Genomic DNA, 24186 nt, shown 5'->3' with positions numbered 1-24186 from the left:
TCTATCTATCTATCTATCTATCTATCTATCTATCTATCTATCTATCTATCTATCCATCCATAAATGAGGGCTTACTTTAGTCTCTTACCTTTTGGGCTAAGGAATTTCTTTGAAGGGGTTATAACATTACTCGTGCATTTTTGCAGGGCTTTCCCTTTATGTAGGACATTTATTACATTTCTATGCACTGAAAGATCATGCAATGTCAGTGAATAGCTGTGAGAGTTACTCAGTTACTGAGTTTTTTCTTGATTGTGAAAATCAGAATGATTGAATGAATATTTAATGTAGAGTCACTGTATATAATAGATTTCTATGTTTAGTGTATCAGTGTAAAGTAAATAAAAGTATTCCTTTTATTTTTGAATGCATTTACATACTGATTAAGTTATCTTAACTCTTGAGTTTTTGGACAAGGAATGAACTATTTGACTTTTTCTCACACTCTGAAATCTCCAGCGTAAATGTACACCAAGAACAAATTTGATGCTATACCCTGCAGTATTTTAGTTAGTATGATTGATTGCTTAAGCACTTTTCAATAGTAAAAGTCCTTTTTAGTTAAATTTTCATAATTCATATTAATGACTGCTAAACATAATTTATTTAAAAATCCTTTTAATTGAACTGTAAGAATTCCAAAATCAATACTAGCAATTTAACTCTTGGCAGTCAAGAATATTTATTCAAGCACCCTGTTATTAATCTTGACATAATTTTCCACTACATTGTATTAATTTATATTTAATGTTAAGTCAGATTGATACGGAATCTTACTGTCCCTTTCCTTTTTTTTTTTTTTTAATACTTACAGGAGAGGTCTGCTAACAATTTATATGGCCAACTTGGTAAGTAATCTTTTCATTAAGACTGATGCAAGTGATCTGTTTTTAAAAATCCACCTTAATTGGTTAAATAGCCCCACCTAAGTCTTACAACATTTTCCATTTTTGCTTTAAATAATAACCCTTGAAAAACTCTCTCAGTTTACTATTTAATTTATTTCTGTTCCATATAGTCTTATTTCATTTTCTAGATTTGATGGAGAGGGCTGAACTTTTTTGATGGATTTGTTTTATACCCTGAAACACTCATACTTTGGCAATTATATCCTGGGCACATTTAGTAACAACAGCCTGTTGATGGGGGTATGGGGTGCAAATTGAAGAATTTTTCACTAAATTGAAATTTTTCAGTTTTGTCTGGCCTGATTTATATCATCAGGCTAATACACTGAAAAATACTAACCAATGATAAATGTTTGTTTTTAAAAAACTTTTAAGGCTATTTTTACAATATTTATCATCTGAATTCTAAAACTAAGTAAATTGCTGCTAAGACAAAGTAGCAATAATATATTGATCATGAGGTCAATTAGGCAATTAGGCAACATTACCTAATGCATATTTAATGTATATTTAAGAATTTTGTCAAATTGGATACTATAGCGAGAGAGCACAGTACTGTAAATGGTTTTTTTAAGGATTTCAGAAAATATACCAGGGCTGTGGTTAAACAGTTGAGGAAAATATGAAGTGGGTAATATTGCTTAGAATTTTCATACATGCCTGTGAAATCAGCGAGAGATTCTATTGAAAAATACTTAAGGAACCAGAAATGAGATCACAAGAAGGACTATTATTGAAAATGTATGCTAGAATTGGGAGCTGATTGTAATTTATTAGTTATTACTTGAATATTCTACACAAGAGATCATTACAGTTACCAGTCCTGGAGATCACATACAATCCTTTTCTAAGCTATTTGTTACATATAATACATATTATCATGAAAAGTCATTTCTAAAATGGTAAGTAGTGTCATTTTAATATACTTCATGTAGTCTCAAAACCATAGTGGAAAGTGAATTTAATAATAATAAGAATAGTGTAGGTTTATATAGCATGTGAAGTGCTTATATATATTATCTCATTTGATCTTTAAAATCTTGTGAAATAGTCAGGAGGCAAATATTGCTTGAAGAAACTGAAGCTCATCAAAGGGAAATGACTAATCCAAAGTCAAACAGCTAGCTAATAAGTAGAGAAGTATTTATAGAAAAATACTTCTTTTGTCAAAGACATTTTATCAGAGTTGCAGATGAGCAGCAGTAGTCTTAGTCAGTTATTGCTTATAGATACAGTGGAAAAAACTTAAAGATGAGTGTAAGAAAGTAATGGAAATATTAGGGAGATGTTTTACTGTATAGTGAAATATAAATTGACCTCCTTCTGACTTAAAATTACCTGTTGTATATATAGGATGAGTCACTTATGGACAGGAAAAGTCACAAGTAGCTAATGGAATTAGAGTTGTAGAAGTATAATGTAGGAACAGACCCTCGAAATACTCTAATTCAGTCCTCTCATTTTACATGAGGAAACAAATCTAAAGAGGTTAAAAGACTTTAATCAGTGACTTGAAACCTAGATGACCTGCCTCTTCATTCACTGCTTTGTCTAGCATAGGATAGTGAAAGAATTTTGTTGTCGGAGTAGTCCAAAGTCTTAGAAGAATTTATTAGTCTTAAGAGAAATTTTTCATTATTTAGCACTGTGGCTAAATGACTGTTAGATGGGGCAGTTGTAGGTGGCCAGAACCTTGAGACTAAAGAAAGTCAATAAAAACAGAGCATGCCGTCCAGAATGGAGCCAGTAGTAGATACATCAAGGAAATCTTGACAAATGGTTGGAATGTCTGAAGTGTGGCAGCAAACATTAGTTGGAAATCTCAATGGGCATATTAACAGAGGTAACAGTGGGCAGCAGGAGAGTTTCCTGGCAGGCATGTGAAATATGTTGTCAAGGTGGTTGCAGGGCAGGTACTTCTAGTTCAGGTATGCAGGTAGTCAGTGTTTGTTGGTCTCCCAGCCAGTAATGTGGCCCATAGGCTATGATACAGAGGAATTTGCTAGCCTCTGGACAGACTGATGAGACCAAGAGGGGCCTTTTGGTTCCAGAGGACCTGAGACATTGGGCAGGACTGTGGAAGAGGAATACATTCATGATGGAGAATGGGGGGTGGGGGTAAAATAAGATGGGATTCCAGTAATGCAGACAAGTTGAGGGATAAGTTCCAAATGAATAATACAGAAATTGATTTTAAAAAATCAGAATAGGCTAGTTACAGAAGTATCTTGTTGCTGAAACATATTGGCTATGAATATGTGAATCTTTCTGTTTTCTTGACTCAGAGTTGATTGGTTGGAAGCATATGGGTTCAGGAAACCAGACTGATAGTTTTAAGTTTCATACTCAGAGTATGAATTAGGTGTATTCTAATCAGTTTTTAAACGAGACCGTGCCTATAGAAACTATCTTAAGATGAAACCATGGATAGAATGAGCTGTCATGAAGGTCATTTTTTACAGATATTTGAGAAAGTTATCAAAATGTGTTTTTGTGCAAGGTGGCGCAATGGATAGAGCTCCAGCCTTGGAGTCAGGAGCACCTGAGTTCAAATCTGGCCTCAGACACATGACACTTACTAGCTGTGTGACCTTGGGCAAGTCATTTAACCCCCACTGCCTCACCAAAAAGGCAAAAACAAAACAAAACTGAACAAACACACCGGTGTTTGTTTCTTTAAAGTATCATTTCCTTAACTGCTAAATATTTGATATTAGGCTGCTGTAATAAACTTATAGTTTTAAATTAAAAGAAAGATAAAATATGGCAATATATTTTATAGGAGACACGTTTAATCCAGAAAGCTATAAATAGATTAAAAAGGAAAGAATTCAGAATTTACCATGTGTTACACCTAAATTAGGCAAAACACTATTGAAAAAAGATGAAATTTTATTCATTTGTTTTTCAGTGGAGCTTTCATGATTGTGATCTGGATCTCATTTAAAACATTTGCCCTGTAATTTGGACCATATTTATTAATGGGCCTATTATGCTTTGGTGACAGTATGTTCTGATTACAGGAAAAATAAGTGAGATAAAATTCTTTATTGCCGAATTATTAAGCTAAACTTATAAGCTGATGCTAAATGTCAGTTTGTCAGTTAGTAAAAATTTATTGAATATCTACTATGTGCAAGGCACTGTGGGATTTAAAGAAAGGCAAAAAACAATTCCTGCGCTTGAGCTCATAATCTGATGGAGAAAACATGAAAACAACTATATACAAACAAGTTACATGCAGGATTAATAAGAAATAATCAACAGAGGGAATGCACTAGAATTAAAAGAGATTAGGAAAGGTTTCCTGTAGAAGGTAGAATTTAAATTGGGTCTTGAATGAAGAAAGCCAGGGAAGCCAAGAGTCGGAGATTAAGAGAGAGAGCCTTCTAGGTGTGGGAGACAGCCAGTCAAAACACCCAGAGCTGGGAGATGGAGTGTGTTGTGTGAGAAAGAACAAGGAGATAGTGTCATTGGGTTGAAATGTACATGGAGAAGGGCCAGCCTAAGAAAACCTGAAAGTTGAGGGGAGGGGTTAAGTTATAAAAGGCTTTGAATGCCAAACAGAAGGTTTTGTATTTAATCCTGAAAGTAATAAGGAACCAACAGAATTTATTGAATAGGACTTGCACTTTAGAAAAGTTATTTTAGTGGTTGAGTAGACGATGGACTAGAGTGGGGAAAGACTTTGGGCAGGCAGATCAACCAACAGGCTATTGCAGTTGTCCAGGCACAAGGAGGTCAGAATCTGTATCAGGATAGTGATAATATCAGAGGAGAGGGAGGGGTGTATTTGAGAGTTGTTCAAAGGTGAGATTGATAGATCTTAGCAATAGTTTGGATATGGGGGAAGGGATTTAGTAAGGCATTGAAGATGATATCTAGGTTTCAAGCCTGGAGGAGGAATAGAAGAATACCTTTGCAGTAATGGGACAATTTGGAAATGTGGAAGGTTTGGCAGGGGGAAGATAATGGGTTCAGTTTTGGAAACGTTGAGTTTAAGATATCTATATTATGTCCAGCTTGAGATGTCTAATGGGCAGTTGGAGATGCAAAGCTGAAGTTCAGCAGAGAGGTTAGGGCTGAGTAAGTAGATCTGAGAATCATAAATATAAAGATGATAATTAAATCTGTGGGAAGTGATGATATCACTGAGTGAAATAGTATAAAGGAAGAAGAGAAGATGGCTAAGGATAGAACTTTGTGGGACACATGTGCTTAGCAGGGATGATGTGAATAGAGAGCCATCAAAGGAGACTGAGAAGGAGCAGTTAGATAGGTAGGAGAAGAGCCAGGAGAGAGTCATGTCCCAAAAACTTAGAGTATCAAGGAGTAGAGTGATCAGCAGTGTCAGAGGCTTCAGAGAGGTCAAGAAGGATGAGAATTAAGAAAAGACAATTGGATTTGGCAATTAAGAAATTATTGGTAATTTTGGAGAGAGTAGTTTCAATTGAATGATGAGTTCAGAACCCAGACTATAGAAGAGAGAGGAGAGGAAGTAGAGGATATGGGACTTGAATTTGACTTTGAAGGGCATAAGAATTGCTGCTCATTAATGGACTTCATTTGTGATGCTTTTTCCTAGCTCCCTTCAAGCTTCAGCTCAAATGCCATCTACTATACAAAGCTTTTCCTGATTCCGGGGACCCCCCGCCCCACTTGTTAGTGTTCTTTTTCCCCTTGAAGTTACTTTGTATATTTTTTATATTATTTGTATGCATACTCTCTCCCCAGTAGAATATAAGCTCCTTGAGGGCAGGATGATTTAATTTTTGCTTTTATTTACATAGCACCTAATACAATATATGATACATAGTAGGTATTTAATAAATACTTGTCAAATTAAATTAAGGATGCATACTTTTTTTGTTTGTTTATTTGTGGTGCCTCTTATCTACCTATTGGCCAATGAGAAATAGTGGATAGCTGCTACTTGTCAGGGCCTTTCATGGGTGAGGTCAATTTGGGTTACTCTGGGAGACTGGGGCTTGAGAATATATATATTTAGTATGGGGTTCTTTTTTTCTCATGAGTAGATTATCTTGCTAAGCTCCTTATGATTTTACATCTGACTCCTGGAATGTTAGGAGGTCTTGACTGCTAACCAGTAATGGCTTTCAGTTATTACATTGATAACTTGCATTCTTAAAGAAAGTTATCAGCTAAAAGTTTTCTTTATCTAATAATAGCAGATATTTTCCTAAAGAGCCAAATGAAACAAGTTGTACTAATAGCTGTTATTTCTATTAATTTTGTTCAGGGCTATTATTATTTATCATGCTTGGAAAAAAATGAACAAATTTAAAATTATACTATTTCAGACTTAGAATTGGTAGGGATTGGCTATGAAAAATGAAAAAAAAAAAGAGTAAAAGACTTTGGAGAAAAGATAAGAAACCGTGGCTTAAATGTTTTCCTTGGCTCTTGCGGAATGTCTGGCCCTAAAGTGGTAGAAGAAGTTTCCCGGTGCTAACATGCCAAAGCCAATTAGCCCTGTCAGTCCATAAGAACACCAGCTGCCAGCATTGAACTTTGTTACTTTATGATTTGAAAGTGAAGGCATAAGCGAAGTTTGAGTTCATATGACTTTCCATTTAAAAATCACCTGGAAAGATTTATTATGCTAGTCATGACAATGACCCAAGGTTTTCAGTCTTTCAAAGTCAATTACAAACTGCTACTAGTTATCTAGAATTTGATGTCAAATATTATGTTAATCAAATGATGCCTAAAATTATGTTTAGAACAGTTATGATAAATAGTGCTTTAAGACATCTTTGTATCCTGTCTCTCCAAGTCTCTAAATGAGAAACCATGTATTCCAGTATTTTCATATTTTAATCTGTGTAGTATTCTATTCAACCATATTATAAAAACATCTTTCCAAGTGATGTATCTGTTATTAAATTCTAATACATAGGGTATTTCAAGCTTTTTTTGCCATTGTAAAAATGGCACATCTTTGATTACTTTAAGCATCTGTGTTTGATTTTTTAAAATACAAAATATGAAAATGATGATCATATGCTATGTTTTCGTACAAAGTCACATGTTTTTAGTTCATCAAATATTTATTTTGTTATTGCTCAGTGTTCTCTAGACCCTCTGGAAGATTCAGAAGGAATATAGTGCATCATCTCTTTCCTCAAGAAACTCAAACTCAAAAAAAAAAGAAAAGAAAAGAAACAGACTCAAGTTGGAGAAACAAGAACCAGTTTAAAAAACAAAGCAATTCACTTTGTGATGAGGTGCTAGAATGAGCATTGTAGATAAGAAAGATTACAGTAGAGAGAGCTCTGGTTTGGAATCAATGAATAAGAAAATTTCAGTCTTATTTCTGCTGGTTACTTCTTGTGTGACCTTAGGCATATCATTTAACCTCATTAGGCTTTGTTTTCTTCATTTTTAATATGGAGGGGTTGTATTAAAACATTTCCACATAGTTCTATAATTATTACAGGAGGTCAGAATGCAGAAAATGTCTTGGTGCAGCTATAGGCATTAGAAAGGCTCTGTGGAAGAGGTGGAAATTGAGCTGAAGCTCTGATCAATGAAGACTGCTTGACACAAGGAGGATGAAGGTTGTTTATGTAGAGAGAAATAGCACAGTGCATGGTACATAGTAGGTACTTAATTAATGCTAGTTGACTGACTGACAGCATGGGCAAAACCTCTGAGGCTTGAGTAAGCCTTTTTTCTTAAGACGACAGCGAGGAAATTAGCTTGACTGAGGTGTTGGTGTGTGCGTATGTGTATTTGTTGTTTCCCCTCGTGAAAGTATCCTTCCTAAGGGCAGAAACTGTTTCATTTTTATCTTTGTATCCTCAGTGCCTGCATGCTTTGTGAATGTTATTGTTATTCGTCCGTCCTTTTCAACATCACAAGGTGATGTGTTGACTTGAATGTGAATTGTATTTAAGTGAGTCAGAGGTACACACAGTCATCAGCCTCACTCTTTCCCAGAGTCATCAAAGTCCAATGGCAAGACACAAGTCAGGGCAGCTGGTGATGGCCTGGGATGCAGTGGATGGCCTTGGTGTCTTTGATGTCTGACCAAACTCTTAAGTGCTCCACAGTGCCTGCTTCAGCTGCTTTCATGACTGTTGGAACAAATTTTTCTCATCCACTCATTCCATCAGGGGAAATTTTCACATGGTTGAGGTAGATGTCCCCCTAATTCACTGATAGGTTTGAGGCCTCTCGGTTACCCTCAACCTGTTTTAGCCCATCTGCCAAGGTGGTTTTCCCGGGGAGGGGGGGGTGGCAGCTGTGTATGCTACAGCTGCTGATTGATTGAAAAAGGCAGGTCCCACTAGGTGCTTTTGCAGTTTGTTCCCCCTCCTGAAATGTTCTCCCTCCTCAACTCTTCTTTTCCGAATCCTTAGCTTCCTTCAGGGAACAGTTCAGTTGCTACCTCCTTGGTGAAAATGTATTTGTTCCCCTAATTGTTAGTTTTCTTCCTCAAATTATGTTGTACTTAGTGTTCTCTTTTGCATATCGTATTGTCTAATAGGGTGTAAGATAGAGAGTGAGGGCTGTTTTTTTTTTTTGCTTTGTAGCTCTTGCATCTAGCAAAGTGTCATGCCCTTAGTCGGTGTTTAATAGATGTTTGTTGAATGAAATAATGCTGAGAAAGGTAATGATAAAGATGTCCTCTTGTAGGATGAGCTACTTTGCTTACACAGTGCCTCATACATGATAGGTGCTTAGTAATATTTTTTTGTCTGATTTACTGACTTGAAATCTAGGGAGGAACTTCTTTGATTTATGGAAGTTCAGGTAGAAAAGATCCCTTTTTATTCAGATTCCTAATGACTAGGACTTGCAAGGTTCAGAGCAGTTATGGAGCTATTTGTGACCTGGGTCCAGGGATAAGACTTGGAAACAGGCTTTAAAAAACAAAAACAAAAAAAAGTTTTTGCTATCTATTTTTTAAAATTTTCCCACTGTATCCTAATTTTCTCACCCTTCTCAGTAAGCATTTCCTTATAATAATAAAAAATATTTAAGGAAAGAAAAATTTGGCAAAATTAGCCAATATATCAAAAAAAATCTCATATACAGTGGTTCACACCCATTGTCCCTGACCTCTGCACAGAAGTGGGGGCAGTGAAGGGAGTGAGGTTTTTTCTCATATCTCTTTTTTGATACCAAGCTTGGTTGTTATAATTCTGCTTCATTCAAGTCAGTTAAATCAACAAGTATTTATTAAGTGCCTACGATGTGCCAGGCACTATGCTAAGCACTGGGGATACAAATAAAGGTAAAAAAAACAGTCTCTGTTCTCAGGGAACTTAACATTTTAATGGGAGAGACAATATGTGAACAGTAGGTTGAACTTAACGTTCAGTTTCAATTATTGTTTTTGAATTTCAGTTGTTGTAGTTGTGTGTGTATATATATATATATATTTTTTTTTTTTTTGGTTCTGCTTACTTGGTATCATTTTGTCTTCCCATGATTTTCTGTATTTATCATATTCATCACTTCTTATAGTAAAGTCAAGTCAAAAAACATTTAATATGTACTTCCTATGTGCCAGACACTGTGCTAAACATTGGGGATACAAAGAAAACCCTCCATTCCCCCCAACAAAGTCCCTACTCTCAAGAAACTCTTTCTTATTCTAATGAAGGAGACAACATGCAAACAGTTAGGTACATATCAGATATGTAATGTAAATAGAAGATAACAATACTGTTCCACTTTATTTATGTATCATCATTTGTTTAATCATGCCACAATTTATGAGGACTTACATTGATTGCAGTGTTTTTCTACTACAAAAAGTGCTGCTATAAATATTTTGTTGTCTGAGGTTTTTTCTTTTGGTATTGGCCTCCTTTTGGGGAATTGTGAGTATATGCCTAGCAGTGGAGACTCTGGACATAATAAAAGTATTACTGTTTTTTCACATAATTACAAATTACTTTTCAAAATGATTGGACCAATCAGCAGCTCTATCAGTAGTGCATTAGTGTGCCTATCTTTCTATATCCCCTCCAATATTGACTATTCTTATCTTTGCAAATTTTCTGAGCGCAAAATGACTTTCTTGGTTCTTTTATGGGTATTTCTCTTTTTCATAGTGAATAATTTGGGCCATTCTTTCATTTGGTGGCTAATTGCAATTCTTGTAATTTCTGTGTTTATCACTGTTGTTTTGCTTTCTGCTTTTTTGATAATGTGACTGGAACTCTTGCTTTATAAAATTTTAAAAAATTTTATTTTATTTTTAATTTTTTTTGGAACTCTTGCTTTTTAGATATACCTTATACATAGTAAATTTGTTCCAACCTCTTCTTTTGATTCTCTTTATTTTTGCTTTATACATTTTTTTGTGTATACGTAGTTAATTAAGGAAATAAAATGCCCTGCTACTTTAAGAAGGTGAGAATAAGTCTCAAGACCTTGAATGACCTAGAGTGACCATTGATCAGAATAGTACTTAGATTGATTGAGGATGTTTACTAATGCCCAGTGGGTCTGTTTTAAAATAACAGAGCAGGGCAGAACTGAGTGATAGGGCTTTAGACTTCCAAGGTCTAGCAAGGGAGAGGAAGATGCTGGAACGTCTGAGCGGAGCTGGAAAGAACTGGCAGCTAATGGGTAACCAGGAAAAGGGGAAGTAGAACTGAGTCTGTTAGAGAAGGGATGTCCCAAAAAGGACAATGAGCCCTGTGGGCCCCTTACAACAAAATATGCCAACTGATAATATGGGTTTGACTAGCTTCTTCAATGACTCTGTCAGGCTCAAGAAACAGTCTACTCTCTTGTTGAGACCTCTTGGCCAAAAGACATAATGATATACTATGCTGCTTCTTTAGTTAATGTTTCTGGTAACCTAAATTTTTGCCTCAGTCACAGGGATTAACTAGAGAAAGACACAAATGTAAATTAAGATAGATATCCAACTTTTTCTCAGTAAAAGAATTACCTTCATTTTGTACGGGGTACAACAGACGTAAGAAGAAATTCAAGCTTGAGATAAATGAGGAAATTGGGAAGGAAGGAAGCACCTAGCTACTTCAGATAAGTTCATGTCTTCAGGCACAGAATATTATATTATATGTTATAATGCAGGCTCTCAGGATTCATTATAAAAATGTCATGATGAAAAACAAAAGCACATATTTTAGCCACCATGAATTCATTAAAACATATGGTATCAAAACTAAGATCGTGGGGGCAGGTAGGTGGTGCAGTGGATAGAGCACTGGCCCTGGAGTCTGGAGGACCTAAGTTCACATCCGGCCTCAGACACTTGACACTTACTAGCTATGTGACCCTGGGCAGGTCACTTAACCCCATTGCCTAGCAAAACAACAACAACAACAAACAACTAAGATCATGTCCCTTTCTGATATAGTATGTCAGAGAAATGGTGTAACCTTATTATATATTTCAGGTAGGTGTTTGATAAAGTATTTTAAGATATTCTTATGTACAAGCTGAAAATTATGAACTTGGTATTATTATAATTAGATGGACTTGAAGCTGGTCAGAAACCATATCCATAGAATCTAATGGATTGATTTGATCTTAGATAGAGTTCTATTGTTATGTGTCATAGGGCTTATATAAAATTAGGCTGTTTTGTACCTGAATCATAATCCGTATGCCACTCCTCATCTAGTGGCAATGTTTTTTCATTGCTTTTTAAAAATTTTATTCTATTAATTATTTTTAGTTTTCAACATTCACTTCCACAAGATTTTGAGTTCCAAATTTTCTCCTTATCTCTCCCCTTCCCCCACCCCAAGATGGCATGCATTCTGAATAACCCTTCCCCCAGTCTGCCCTCCCTTCTATCACCCCCCATCCCTTCTCTTATCCCCTTCCCCTTCTATTTTCCTGTAGGGCAGGAACGATTTCTATTCCCCTTTGCCTGTATATCTTTTTTCCCAGTTGCATGTAAAAAAAATTTTTAATATTTGTTTTTAAAACTTTGAATTCCAAATTCTCTTCCTTCTTCCCTCCCTACCCACCCTCATTGAGAAGGCAAGCAATTTAATATAGGTTGTACATGTTTAGTCTTTTTTGGATGTATCTTATACATAGTAAATTTGTTCCAATCTCTTATTTTGATTCTCTTTGTTTTTGCTTTATATACATGTTTTTTTTTTGTCTGTACATAATTAATTAAAAAGGTAAAATGCCCTGATACTTTAAGAAGGTGAGAATAAGTCTCAAGACCTTGAATGACCTAGAATGACCATTGATCAGAATAGTATTTAGATGGATTGAGGAAGTTTACTAATGCCCAGTGGGTCTATTTTAAAATAACAGAGCAGGGCAAAACCGAGTGATAGGGCTTTAGATTTCCATAATAGTCATGTAGTGAAAGACTTCCCACCCTCCTATCCTGCCCTCAGTTTTTTCTATTCTCTCCTATGACGCCACAACTCCTCAAAAGTGTTTGTTTCTGATTACCCCCTGCCCAATCTGCCCTCCCTTCTATCCTCCCCCCTTTCTTATCCCCTTCCCCTCTGTTTTCCTGTAGGGTAAGATAGATTTCCATACCCAATTGAGTGTGTATGTTATTCCCTCCTTAAGCTAAATCCAGTGAGAGTAAAATTAACTTGTTCCCTCTCACCTCCCCCCTCTTCTCCTCTACTGTAAAAGCTTTTTCTTGCCTTTTATGTGAGATAATTTACCCCATTCTACCTCTCCCTTTCTCCTCCCAGTACAATCCTTTCTCACCCCTTAATTTTATTTTTTAGATATCATTCCTTCCTATTCAACTTACCCTGTGACCTGTGTGTGTGTGTGTGTGTGTGTGTATATGCATATTCCCTCCAACTACCTTAATACTGAGAAAGGTCTCATGAGTTACAAATATCATCTTTCCATGTAGATGTAAACAGTTCAGCCTTAATAAGTCCCTTATGATTTCTCTTCCCTGTTCACCTTTTCATGCTTCACTTGAGTCTTGTATTTGAAAGTCAGATTCTCTATTCAGCTCTGGTCTTTTCATCAAGAATGCTTGAAAGTCCTCTATTTCATTGAATATCCATTTTTTCCTCTGAAGGATTATACTCAGTTTTGCTGGGTAGGTGATTCTTAGTTTTAATCCTAGCTCCTTTGACCTCTGAAATATCATATTCCAAGTCCTCTGATCCCTTAATATAGATGGTGCTAAATCTTATGTTAACTTGATCGTGTTTCCACAATACTTGAATTGTTTCTTTCTGGCTGCTTGTAATATTGTCTCCTTGACCTGGGAATTCTGGAATTTGACTACAATATTCCTCGGAGTTTTCCTTTGGGGATCTCTTTCAAGAGGTGATCGGTGGATTCTTTCAATTTCTATTTTACCCTCTGGTTCTAGAATGTCAGAGCAGTTTTCCTTGATAATTTCTTGGAAGATGATGTCTAGGATCTTTTTTTTGATCATGGCTTTCAGGTAGTCCAATAATTTTTAAATTATCTCTCCTGGATCTATTTCCCAGGTCAGTTGTTTTTTCCAGTGAGATATTTCACATTGTCTTTTATGTTTTCATTCTTTTGGTTTTGTTTTATAATTTCTTGCTTTCTCCAGTACTACCAGCCATTACCTTCCATTTGTCCCATTCTAATTTTTAAGGAATTATTTTCTTCAGTGAGCTTTTGGACCTCCTTTTCCATTTGACCAATTCTGCTTTTTAAGTCATTCTTCTCCTCATTGGTTTTTTGGACTTCTTTTGCCGTTTGGGTTAGTCTATTTTTTAAGGTGTTATTTTCTTCAGTATTTTTTTGAACATCCTTCAGCAAGCTATTGACTTGTTTTTCATGATGTTCTTGGATCACTCTCATTTCTCTTCCCATTTTTTCCTCTACTTCTCTTAACTTCCTTTTTAAAATCCTTTTTGAGGTTTTCCATGGCCTGGGACCAATTCATATTTTTCTTGGAGGCTTTGGATGTAGGAGTTTTGACTTTGTTGTCTTCTTCTGGTTGTATGATTTGATCTTCTTTGTCACCAAAGTAAGATTCCATAGTCTGAGGGTTTTTTTTTTTTTTTTTTTTTGCACTGTTTCCTCATGTAATTGGCTGGAAACATGTTAAGGTAGGGGTCTGCTTCCAGTGTGGAGAATATACTGTCCCAAGCTTCAGGGATTTTGTGCAGCTCTTTTCAGAGATACTTCTAGGGACCTGTAAATTTTCATTTTTTCCAAGGTGGTACCATGAAGGGTGAGGAGTTTACTCCTTTCCTGGCCTGTGCTCTAGTCTATGAGTGATGACAAGCACTCTTTTTTGCCTTGGAACTGTGAGGAGGATTCCCTCTCCACTGCAGCCACAAACTCTGCCATGCCAGCACTCCTTCTCACTCTAGTAACAGCAGTCAGGACTACAACCCAGATCCAAGCACAGGCAAAGCAAGAGTATCCTGCCTGAGCACCAGCAAAGAGATCCCTGTAATCTCCCTCTCATCAACTGCTTGATCTCCCCAACGTCGGTGGGCCAGAGAGCTCCGGAAGCAGCTGCTGCTGCCCTTGCCCCAGAACTATGTTATGCTAGGTTCCCTTCTAACTCTGTAGTCATGTGATTTTGTGATATGAGAATCAGAAACGACATAAAATGAATCTTGTGTCATTAAAATAAAAGGGCAAGAACTTAGCAATTGCCACTGCTTCTGAATGTATACTTTTGTTTCTGATATTTATTTATTTATCTTATTTTGAGCCCTTTTAAAGAATAAAAATTGAAGGGACCTTGTCTTTTATTTACCTTGAAACTTTTTGTAATGTTTTCTAGTGTGCTTCACATCTAAATAATAAAATGATCATATCTTGCATTTTTGTGTAAGGTTTTAGAGTTTTTAGGGTACTACCTCCATGATACATTTTGATTTTTATGGCTACTTTAGAGTAGATAGTATTGGCCTCATTTTACAAATGAAGACATTTACTCAAGGATTTTGAGATGATCTGTTCAGTCACATGGTTAGTAGTTGAAAAGCACTGGCTTGGAAGTCAGAGGAGTTGTCTACAAGTCTTCCTTCTAATGCTTGCTATCTGTGTGACCTTGGGCACATTTGTTAACCTCAGTGGCCTCCAGTTTCCTCATTTGTAAAATGAAGGGGTTGAACTTGATGGCCTCTCCAGCTCTGGATCTGTGATTCTGTTTGCATTTCTGGACACTCCTTCTCTTTGGTGTCATAGAGCTTCTGAATGACGTGGCTGCGTAGATTCTGGGCATTTCATAAAGCATCGTACTTCAATGGGTTTCTGACCTCATTGGCACAGCACTGTCTTCATTGTTATAGATTACAGTCTACCCACACCTTCGTGTCCTGTACGATCGTCCGTATGATTGTTCTAAAGGACGTCCATCTGTTTGTTCAGGATCTTCTCTAGATCTCTTGATATTATATCTCTTCTATGTTATGTGGCACGTGTCAGCTACCATTTGTAATCCTTGCTTTCATTACATGGTATTCACACACTCGCCCATTGCTTTTTCTGGTCATGTATCTCTCTGATTGTATACGTGTTTCAGTCAAAAAGCATTTATTAAGTGCTGCCTATGTGCCAGGCGTTGGTGAAAAAAAGACATAAAGGAAACAGTCCCTGTTCTTGAACAGCTTACATTTTGGTAGAGGAGACAAATATATAAATAGTTATATAAAATAATGATAAGATCATTTGGTGGTTGTTGGGGAGGAGGTATTTGAAGCTTATGGGAACCAGGAGAAGCTTCATATTGAAGGTGGTGCTTGAGTTTTGAAGGAAACCAAAGATTCCAAGAAGGATTCTTTATGTTAACTTTTCTTTTGCTAGACTTCCTTGGCAATGTGTTACAACCTACTCACATCTGCCATGTACCTCGCCATGCAGTTGGCGCAGTGGATAGAGTGCTGGACCTGTAGCCAGGAAGACCTGACTTCAAAGTCACTTAACCTTTGTCTCAATCTCCTCATCAGTAAAATAAGCATAATAACACCTACCTTGCAAGGTTATTGTGAAGATTAACCAAATAAGATAATTTTAAAAACCACATTTAGCATAGTACCTGGCACATAGTAGGTGCTATATTAATTCCTGCTCCCCCTTCTCCCCCCCCTTTTCTTTATGTTTCCAACCCCATTGTCCTCTGGCTGACCTGAATCTTTAATTCTACAGAGACCAGTATTCTGTAACTTGTAGCCAAGAAGCATAACTAGAAGAAAAATAAGATGGACCTTTGTTTTAAGGAGAATCTTGCTGTCATTAAAAACACTGGGCAGTTTCCCTAAAGGCAGTCCATCTTGTTGTTCACCTGCTGTTCAGTTTTGGGCACATTTCATTCTCTGTCCACAACATCTGCCCAAGTTATATGTACTGACAGTCAGCTCTGTGCATTGTTCATCCAGCTGCAGCATGGTCTTGATAATATTGATTCTTCATCTACTTCATTTTAACATTTTCCCCCTGTGGATAGTTAGGCTGACTTCTTTTTTCCTGATTATATATCTTACTTAGGAGACTGCATTATTCATAAATTGATGGACTCAGCACACTGGCGTCTACTGCAGGAACCTGTGGAAGACCCTCACAATCCACAGGAAATCCTTCTTTGATTTGCATTCTGTGCTTGAAAGTTAACTTTTATCTTCTTGCTTTATCTTACCATTGATGTTAATAATTAGAAGGTTGTAAAACAAAGTCATCTCATTTATATCTTTCTAGGAATCCTGTGTGATTTTATATATATATATATATATATATATATCTTGGAGAAAACTTTTTGAAGGGTAACTTTTAAGATGGTATTCTTTACATCTCTGGCCTATCAAAGGCCGTAAGTCTAGTGAAGCCTGTAGACTTCTCAGAATCATGTTTTTAAATACATAAAATAAAATAATTGCAATTCTAAAAGAAAACCAATTATATTGGAAGTTATCATTTGTCAAAATATTTTAAAAAAGTTCACAGACCTCAGGTTAAGAACTTGTAGATTCTTATGCCTCTGTAAAATGTATTTTTGATATATGGGTATGTATATATTATTTTTATGCAATTTTTTGTAGAGATGGGAAAATATATGGTTTGGGAGTTATTTATATTTTTCAGTTATTATCTTTGAGTAATAATAAGGTCTGAGGTGTTAATGAAGTTTTTGGTATCCTCCCTTTTTCAGATGTCTTGAGATACTAGCTCTCAAAATTTTGTTTCTTGCATTGTAGAACTCCTCTGAGTATTCTTGGTCCAGTCCTGTTGCTTGTCTTATTTTTAGTACCATTTCTGTATCCTCATTAGAGTTGAAATGTGGTTGTTTCAGTTTTATTGATGAAGAAAAGAGAGTGTGTTCTAGAAATCATAATAAAAGATGGAACTCAAGAAATAATTGAAAAATATAGCAGCAGTTGAAGTGCAGAACATAGTCATTCCATTTATGGCCTTTAATTAAAGTTTATATCCAGAGGTCTGGCATGTAATTATAGTGTTTAAAAAAATTAACACAACTTGAAATGCTTCAGGCTTGAGACATGGAATGTTAAGTTTAAACATACTCTGGTGATCATGCTTGTATCACATTAGTCAGGAAAATAAGTATTCAACTGAAGTTAAAGAAGCTGAATTGTTTGGATGTTATGTATATCTAAAACCAACTAAACCAGTATAGTTAATAGCTATTTCATTACATTCTAAGAAATGTTATTTCTTATGCGTTACCTGCAATCCTTTCACATATAACCAGATTCCAGAACAACTTTTTTATTTTCTTGTGGAACTTTTCCATATTGTCCATAATTAATACTCAAGAGATTAAATAAGATAAGTCCTAAATCCAAATGTAAGCATGCAGATTTCAAAGCCATTATTGTTACTCTTTGGAAAGCTCTGCTTTAGTATATCCTTTGATTTGGATTATCTTGTGTTCTGTCTAAAAAATCTTAAAAAGACAGTTTTAATAATTAAGGCTTTCTGATTGTGACACTTGTTTTCCCTTTAAAAAAAGAAATAAGCCTTGTCTACATAGTTCATATAAGAAACTTTAGAGGTAAGAGTGAACAACTTATGCTTATTTGGGAACTTAATTCTGGTTTTAAATAACTTGATGCAGTAGCAGACATTCAACTTGAAGTTAGAAGACCTGGGGATTAAATAAGATCATACACATTAAAGCACTTTTTAAGCTCCAGAGCAGGGCAATATATCATTAAAAGATTCTGAAATTGATTTCTTTTGCTTGAAAGAAGAAAGGAATATTTGAATGGCAAGTGCCCAATCCTCCTTAATTCTAGTCCTTCCCTCTTTTGGTTATCTCCATTTGAACCTTTATATAACTTGTTTGTACATAGTCATTTACATGCTTTCTCCTTCCCTTGTCCCCCGTTAGACTTTGAGGTCCTTGGGAGCACAGACTTTTTTTCCCTTTCTTTGTATCAACAGTGCTTAGCACAGTGCCTGGTACATTGTAGACACTTAATAAATGTTTATTGACTGGCAGACTGACTGGTAACTTTCTTTCCTTCTTTCTTTCTTTCTTTCTTTCTTTCTTTCTTTCTTTCTTTCTTTCTTCTTTCTCTCTCTCTCTTTCTCTTTCCTTCTGTCCCTCTTTCCCTCCTTCTCTCTCTCTTTCCCTCTTTCTCTCTTTCCTCTTTCTCTCTTTCTCCCTTTTCCTCTCTCTTTCTCTTTCTCTTTTATCAACTTACATACTATTTAGTGATAAACTTGAGGCAAATTTTCAGAAGCAAATCATAGATTTGCATTGAAAATTTGTTAAGACCTACCAATATTTATATTTTTCTGTTCATTTTAAAAATTATCTTTTCTTAAAAGAAAATAGCTTTCAGTATTTTTTTGTGGTATTATACATCATTAAGTAGATTCTGAATATTCTGTAATAAAGCAGTGGACTTGTATGAAGTGACAATTGCTAATGTACTGTGGGTGAGATGCTCTGCAATTTTGTCTTAAGGTAAAGGAGTACTTAATTTGCCATCAGTGAACTTAAAACAATTGTTTTTGATAATTGCATGTCAGTATGATTGGTTTCTTTTATAATCCAATGTGTTTTATTTTATGCGTTTAAAAACATTCTAAGGAGTCTATAAGTTTCGCCAGACTTTCTAAGGGTTCTATAACATTTAAAAAAAGTTATGAGTCATCTTGCCCCACAAGGAACAGATAAATAGTGCTCAGAGAAAGTTTCAATTATATATATATATATATGTGTGTGTGTATATATATATGTGTGTATATATATATGTACACACACACACACATATATATAAGTGATAAAAGGTTTGGCACATAGGGTAGAGTAGAGCATTTGTAATCTTGCTTGTGTGACATCTTCCCTGTGCCTTAAAATAAGGTCAGTCAAGTGAGAACATCAAGAACCAGCATGTCTCATAAATGTCACCTTTGATAGAAGACAGTTATCATGGTTATACCCACTGTTTTAGTAAAGTTTTCTCATAGCATTCCTATATTCTTTTAAAGCTAAGCTCAGTTGCCATGAGTCTTTCTGGATCCCCTTAGCTGCTAGTGTTTCCTGATATTACTTTATATGTATTTTTTATTTATTATATGTGTATTTGTTATTTGCTGTGATGGGCCATAACCTTCTTGAGCACATGAGCTGTTCTACTTTTTTGTCTTGTACTTTTAGTGCTTGGTGTATAGTAGATGCTTAATAAATGTTTGTTGATTGAATGATTTCGAGATGGTTGGTCATGCATTTTCTTAGACCTTTTCAACTTGAGTAAAGATAATTAAGAAAAAATAATTGAATACTTTTGCTGGTTATAATTGCCAGATTGACAATTAGTAACATCTCATTTTGTTTCAACAGTTAATATATTAAGTACCTTCTATGTACATGGTGCAGGATGCTGGGTGTACAAAAACCAAATGAAAAATAACACCTGCCTTCCCGAAGCATGCATTCTTCTGGGAGTATAGAAATGTGTGCTAAAGGAGGGGGTAGAATACACTAACAATACTTGAATATAAGGACTTACTTCTTGTGGGTAGTCATTCAGTCAGTCACTAGTAAGCCAACAAGCATTTGTTAAATGCTTCCTAAGTGCTTGGCATTTTGATGAGCACTGAGGAAACAGAAAAAGGCAAAAACAACTCTTGCTTTCAAGAGCTGACATTCTAATAGGGAAGACGACATGTAAACGATTAGGTATATATACAAAATGCACACAGAGTAAATGGAAGATAAGCTCAGAGGTCAGGGTACTGCAATATTGGAGAAATCTGAAAAGTCCTGAAAGTCCTCCTTTAGAAGCTGTGGTTTGAACTGAGTTTTGAAGGATGCCAGGGAAACTTTGATGTGGAGGTGAGAAGGCGGAGCATTTCAGTCATGGCAGACAGATGATGCAGTCATGGAAATGGAAAATGGAGTGTCCGTGTATAAGCAGCAGCAAATAGGCCAGTGTTACTATATCATAGCTTTCGTGGAGTGGGGTAAAGTGTGCAAGAAATTGGAAAGTTAGGAAAGGATCAAGTTGTGAAAAGGTCCTGGAATTAATTAATAGGGAGCCATTGGAGTTTAGTGAGTAGCAGGTGACATGTTCTGAATTGAACTTTAGGAAAATCACTGTCCTTTTTTTGCCCAGTGTTAGTGTGCTTTACTTTCTCAAATTAGCATGCATTTGAATCCTCCTAGAAATTGTATGTTCCTTGAAGGCAGAGGATATTTTTCATTTTGACTTTATATGCCCATTGCCTGGATAACTGGAGGATTGATTGGAGTGGGGAGAGACTTGAATCGAGGAGACCAAATGGAAGGCTATTATAACAGTGCAAGTAGGAGATAATGATGGCCTGAACACGGGTAGTAGTTGTATAAGTGAAGAGAAGGGGGTGTCCATGAGAAATATAAATGTAAAAAAGATAAGACATGTCAATGGATTAGATACATGGGGTAAGTACAAATAAAGAGTAGAGGATAACACCAACGCTGCAAGCCTATGTTACTAGGGGGGTGGTATTGTACTTGACAGTAATAGGGTAGTTGAAGAAGAGAGAAGGATTTGGGAGAAAAGATAAGTTCTGTTTTCCAAGTCTTAGCTTTGAGACTTAACATTTATTAAATGTTTCCTAATTTCAGCAGTACAGGATTTAAGGTTCACACAATGCTTTACATACATTATCTCATTTGATATTTAGCTTTTGCAGAAGCCTTTTACTTAGCACACATGTCAGATCAATCATCAAATATTTATTGTTTTCTATATGCTGTGTACTAATTGAATATTGATCCTAGTCATCAACATGCTGGGGAGTGAGGAGGCGTTGTGGTATAGTGAAAAAGATCACTGACTCAGGAGTCAGAAGACTTGGATTCAAATCATACTTTGTTAATACACTCTGACATTATCTACCTGTCTGAACTTAGGCAACCTACCTGTGCCACAGTTTCCTCCTCCAATCACCCATAAAATGAGGTGGTTGGACTAGATGGCTACTGAGATCCCTTTTAGCTCAATGAATGAAAAAAAATGTGTTAAATGGTACTTATATGCTGGTATCATGCAGAGCTTTGGGGATATATACAAAGATTTAAAAGGAGAATATTCAAGGACCTTACATTCCAATTGGAGAAAACATATTGGGAAGAGGTGATCAGGGAAGAGGTTTTGTTTTGAAGGGGAAAAGGGAGAAGATGACATACATGCCTGTCTATATATCTGGGTGGGATGTGAAGCTTGCAGCATTTGTCTTGGGCTGGCCAGTAGACAGAGTGGGCTAGTTTTTATACACTCAGTCATCATTCATCTAGTTTGGGTCTTAGCATGGGAATACCAGCAGATTATTAACTTCCTCTGGGATTGGGACATGTATTCGGGACGCCAACCTGGTTATTGAGGTCCGAGTCTCAGGTCTAGTGTGGAGGGTACTTGTACAGGTGAGGAGGAACATGTGGATGGTGACAGGGTAATTGTGAGACAACTTGGGTGGATTTCTGGGTGGCTGAATGTGATGTGAAGCTCTAGATCTATGATCTAGACAAATCTAGGTCTTGAACCTAGCTTGTCTTGATTTTGAGTCTAGTATTTTTTGTGTTCTACCACAATGCTTTTCTGTGATGCCATGCTATTACATAAAAGCAAATAAACAGATAGACCCAATTAATATTGGAAACTGAGTTTGCTTAATTAAAGCACTTGGATGAGGTTTTTAACTTTTTACCAGTATTTAGAATTTGCATATTTTAATGGGAAATTGACATTAAAGGGCTTTCTGAGGTATATTCTAGTAGATGTCAATGAGGTTGATATTGGGAATTAGTGAAGATTGCTTTGTTTCAGGGATTTTTCCACATTTAGGAAAAGGGAAACTTCAGGTATCCTAAGGTAGCTTGTTTAGGGTTTGCCTTAGAGTATACTTTGTGGAGTATTTTGTGTACTTAGAGTAGTACTTTGTGTGGTATCATCAAAATTGGCTGAGATAGATTTGAAGATAAAGGAATTTCTTTCGGCAAGTTAAATACTTTGATGTGTTTTCATTGCCTTGCATTTTCCTCACTATCCAGGCTAATTGGTTCATGAAACCACTTCAACATGAAATGTTGATTATATTAAAAACAAAGCAGTGAGTCAGTTGGAAAGGACCTCAAATATCATGTAATTCAAACACTACCATGAATCTTACTCTACAGTGTTTCAGACAAGTAATCAGGCGCCTACTGCTTCAAAATCTTTAGTGTCAGGGAACCAACTTATTACTACATTCAATTTGTGAATTATTCCAGTTTTCTTACTTGTTGAGCTGAAATCTTTCTTATTGTAATTTACTCACCAATCACTGTTTTGTCCTCTACAGCCAAGTAGAATCTTGTCTAATACTTCTTCTGTGTGATAAGTCTGAAAATAATTCTAGACAGAGATTATGTGCCCCACATGTCTTTTATTCTTTACACTAAACATTCCCAGTATCGTAATACCATTCTTGTGGCTTGTTTCCACATTTCTTCGATGTCCTGGTGGCTTTCCACTGGGCAAGATATAGCTCACAAATATCCTTCCTAAAAATATCTTTATCATAAGACTCCATATATGATCTGGCCAGGATAGAATAAACTATAGTAGGCCTGATTTTCTTTGTATCCTGGTACATGATAGGTTGACTTGACTGTGATCTTTATTTTTCTGGGTACAGTAATTCAGTGTATGCATAATTCCATTGAATTCAATTGAGTAAAATGTTTATTAAATGCTAAGCATCAGAGTTATAGAAACTTATAGTTACTAAAATGGTGCAGTCCTTATCCTTATGAAGCTTACAATCTAATAAGCATCTACACAGATAGAGGCAGTATGAAGTAGAATATGATAGGGCAAAGACAAAATGAAGTTCATTAGGAAAATTTGAAGAAGGAGAGCTCAGTTTAAGTGGAGGGAATAGGAATGCCTGAGAATGGAGGGTATGGAAGAAGTGGCCTTTGAGCTAGGCCTTGAAGGAAGAGAAACATTTCAGTTGATAGAGTTAAGGGCAAAGGACATTTCTAGGATAGAGACCTGCACAGATGTGGAAGAGTGCTAGACTTGTGGAGGCAACAATTGTCTTCCAGAATGGAACATAAAGCTCCTGAAGTGGAGTGGTATGGTAATAAGTCCAGAAAGGTTGGATCTAAATTATGTAGAGTCCAAGGAGTATATTTTTTATCCTGTAATCATTAGAAAGCAGTTGAAGATGAAATGAAATGTGGTCAGATCTGTGCATTCGGCAGATGATTTTTGGCACATTGTATGGTGGATGAAGTGGAGGCAAGGAACCAGCTGTAAGTCTAGTAAGTAAGCAAGCAACAAGCATTTAAGTACCTGCATTTAAGTCGGGCACTATACTGAATTGGGTAGACAAAGAAAGGTAAAAAACAATTGCTGCCCTCAAGGTGCCTACAGTCTAATGGGGAAAGATAACTTGCAAACAATTGTATACAAGCAAGATGTATGCAAGAGAAAGTGGAGGTAATATCAGAGGGAAGACATTAAAATTGAGAAGGAAGGAGGAATGTTTCTTGCAGGATTGTAGTTGTTTGTCCTTCTTTCTAGAAGAGGACCATGCCATCAGGGAGATGATGCCATGACATGCAAGTGAATGGGATTTAAGTGAGGGAGGGCTGTGCGAAGTCTCCAGACTCACTTTCTCTTCTGGAGCCACCTGGGTGCAGTGGCCAGATATGGATCAGGACAACTGGAGATGACCCAGGATGCAGTGGGGGACCTTGGCCTTTTCAAGCTAACGTCTTTCACAGGTCTCGTTTGACTACTGAGCCAACACCCATTCAGTGATTAAGGCTAGGTTAAAAAAAAAATGAAGCAAAGAATGGCCTCTTTAGCCTAGTCCAAAAAAA

At 36.2% G+C, this 24186-nt stretch overlaps 1 protein-coding gene across 2 annotated transcripts in view; it reads left to right on the top strand.

Moving 5' to 3' along the window:
- Positions 1 to 24186, top strand: part of TMEM135 (transmembrane protein 135) — a 342694-nt gene that overhangs the window by 87718 nt on the left and 230790 nt on the right. For both annotated transcript variants that reach the window (XM_027848341.1, XM_027848342.1), the window contains one exon: positions 815 to 848. In XM_027848341.1, coding sequence (XP_027704142.1) covers positions 815 to 848 — 34 coding nt within the window. The remainder of the gene's footprint in view (positions 1 to 814; positions 849 to 24186) is intronic.

Source organism: Vombatus ursinus, unplaced genomic scaffold (assembly GCF_900497805.2).
Source record: "Vombatus ursinus unplaced genomic scaffold, bare-nosed wombat genome assembly UNPS02005659.1, whole genome shotgun sequence".
Lineage (NCBI taxonomy): Eukaryota > Metazoa > Chordata > Mammalia > Diprotodontia > Vombatidae > Vombatus > Vombatus ursinus.
This window is presented reverse-complemented; position numbering and strand designations above follow the sequence as displayed.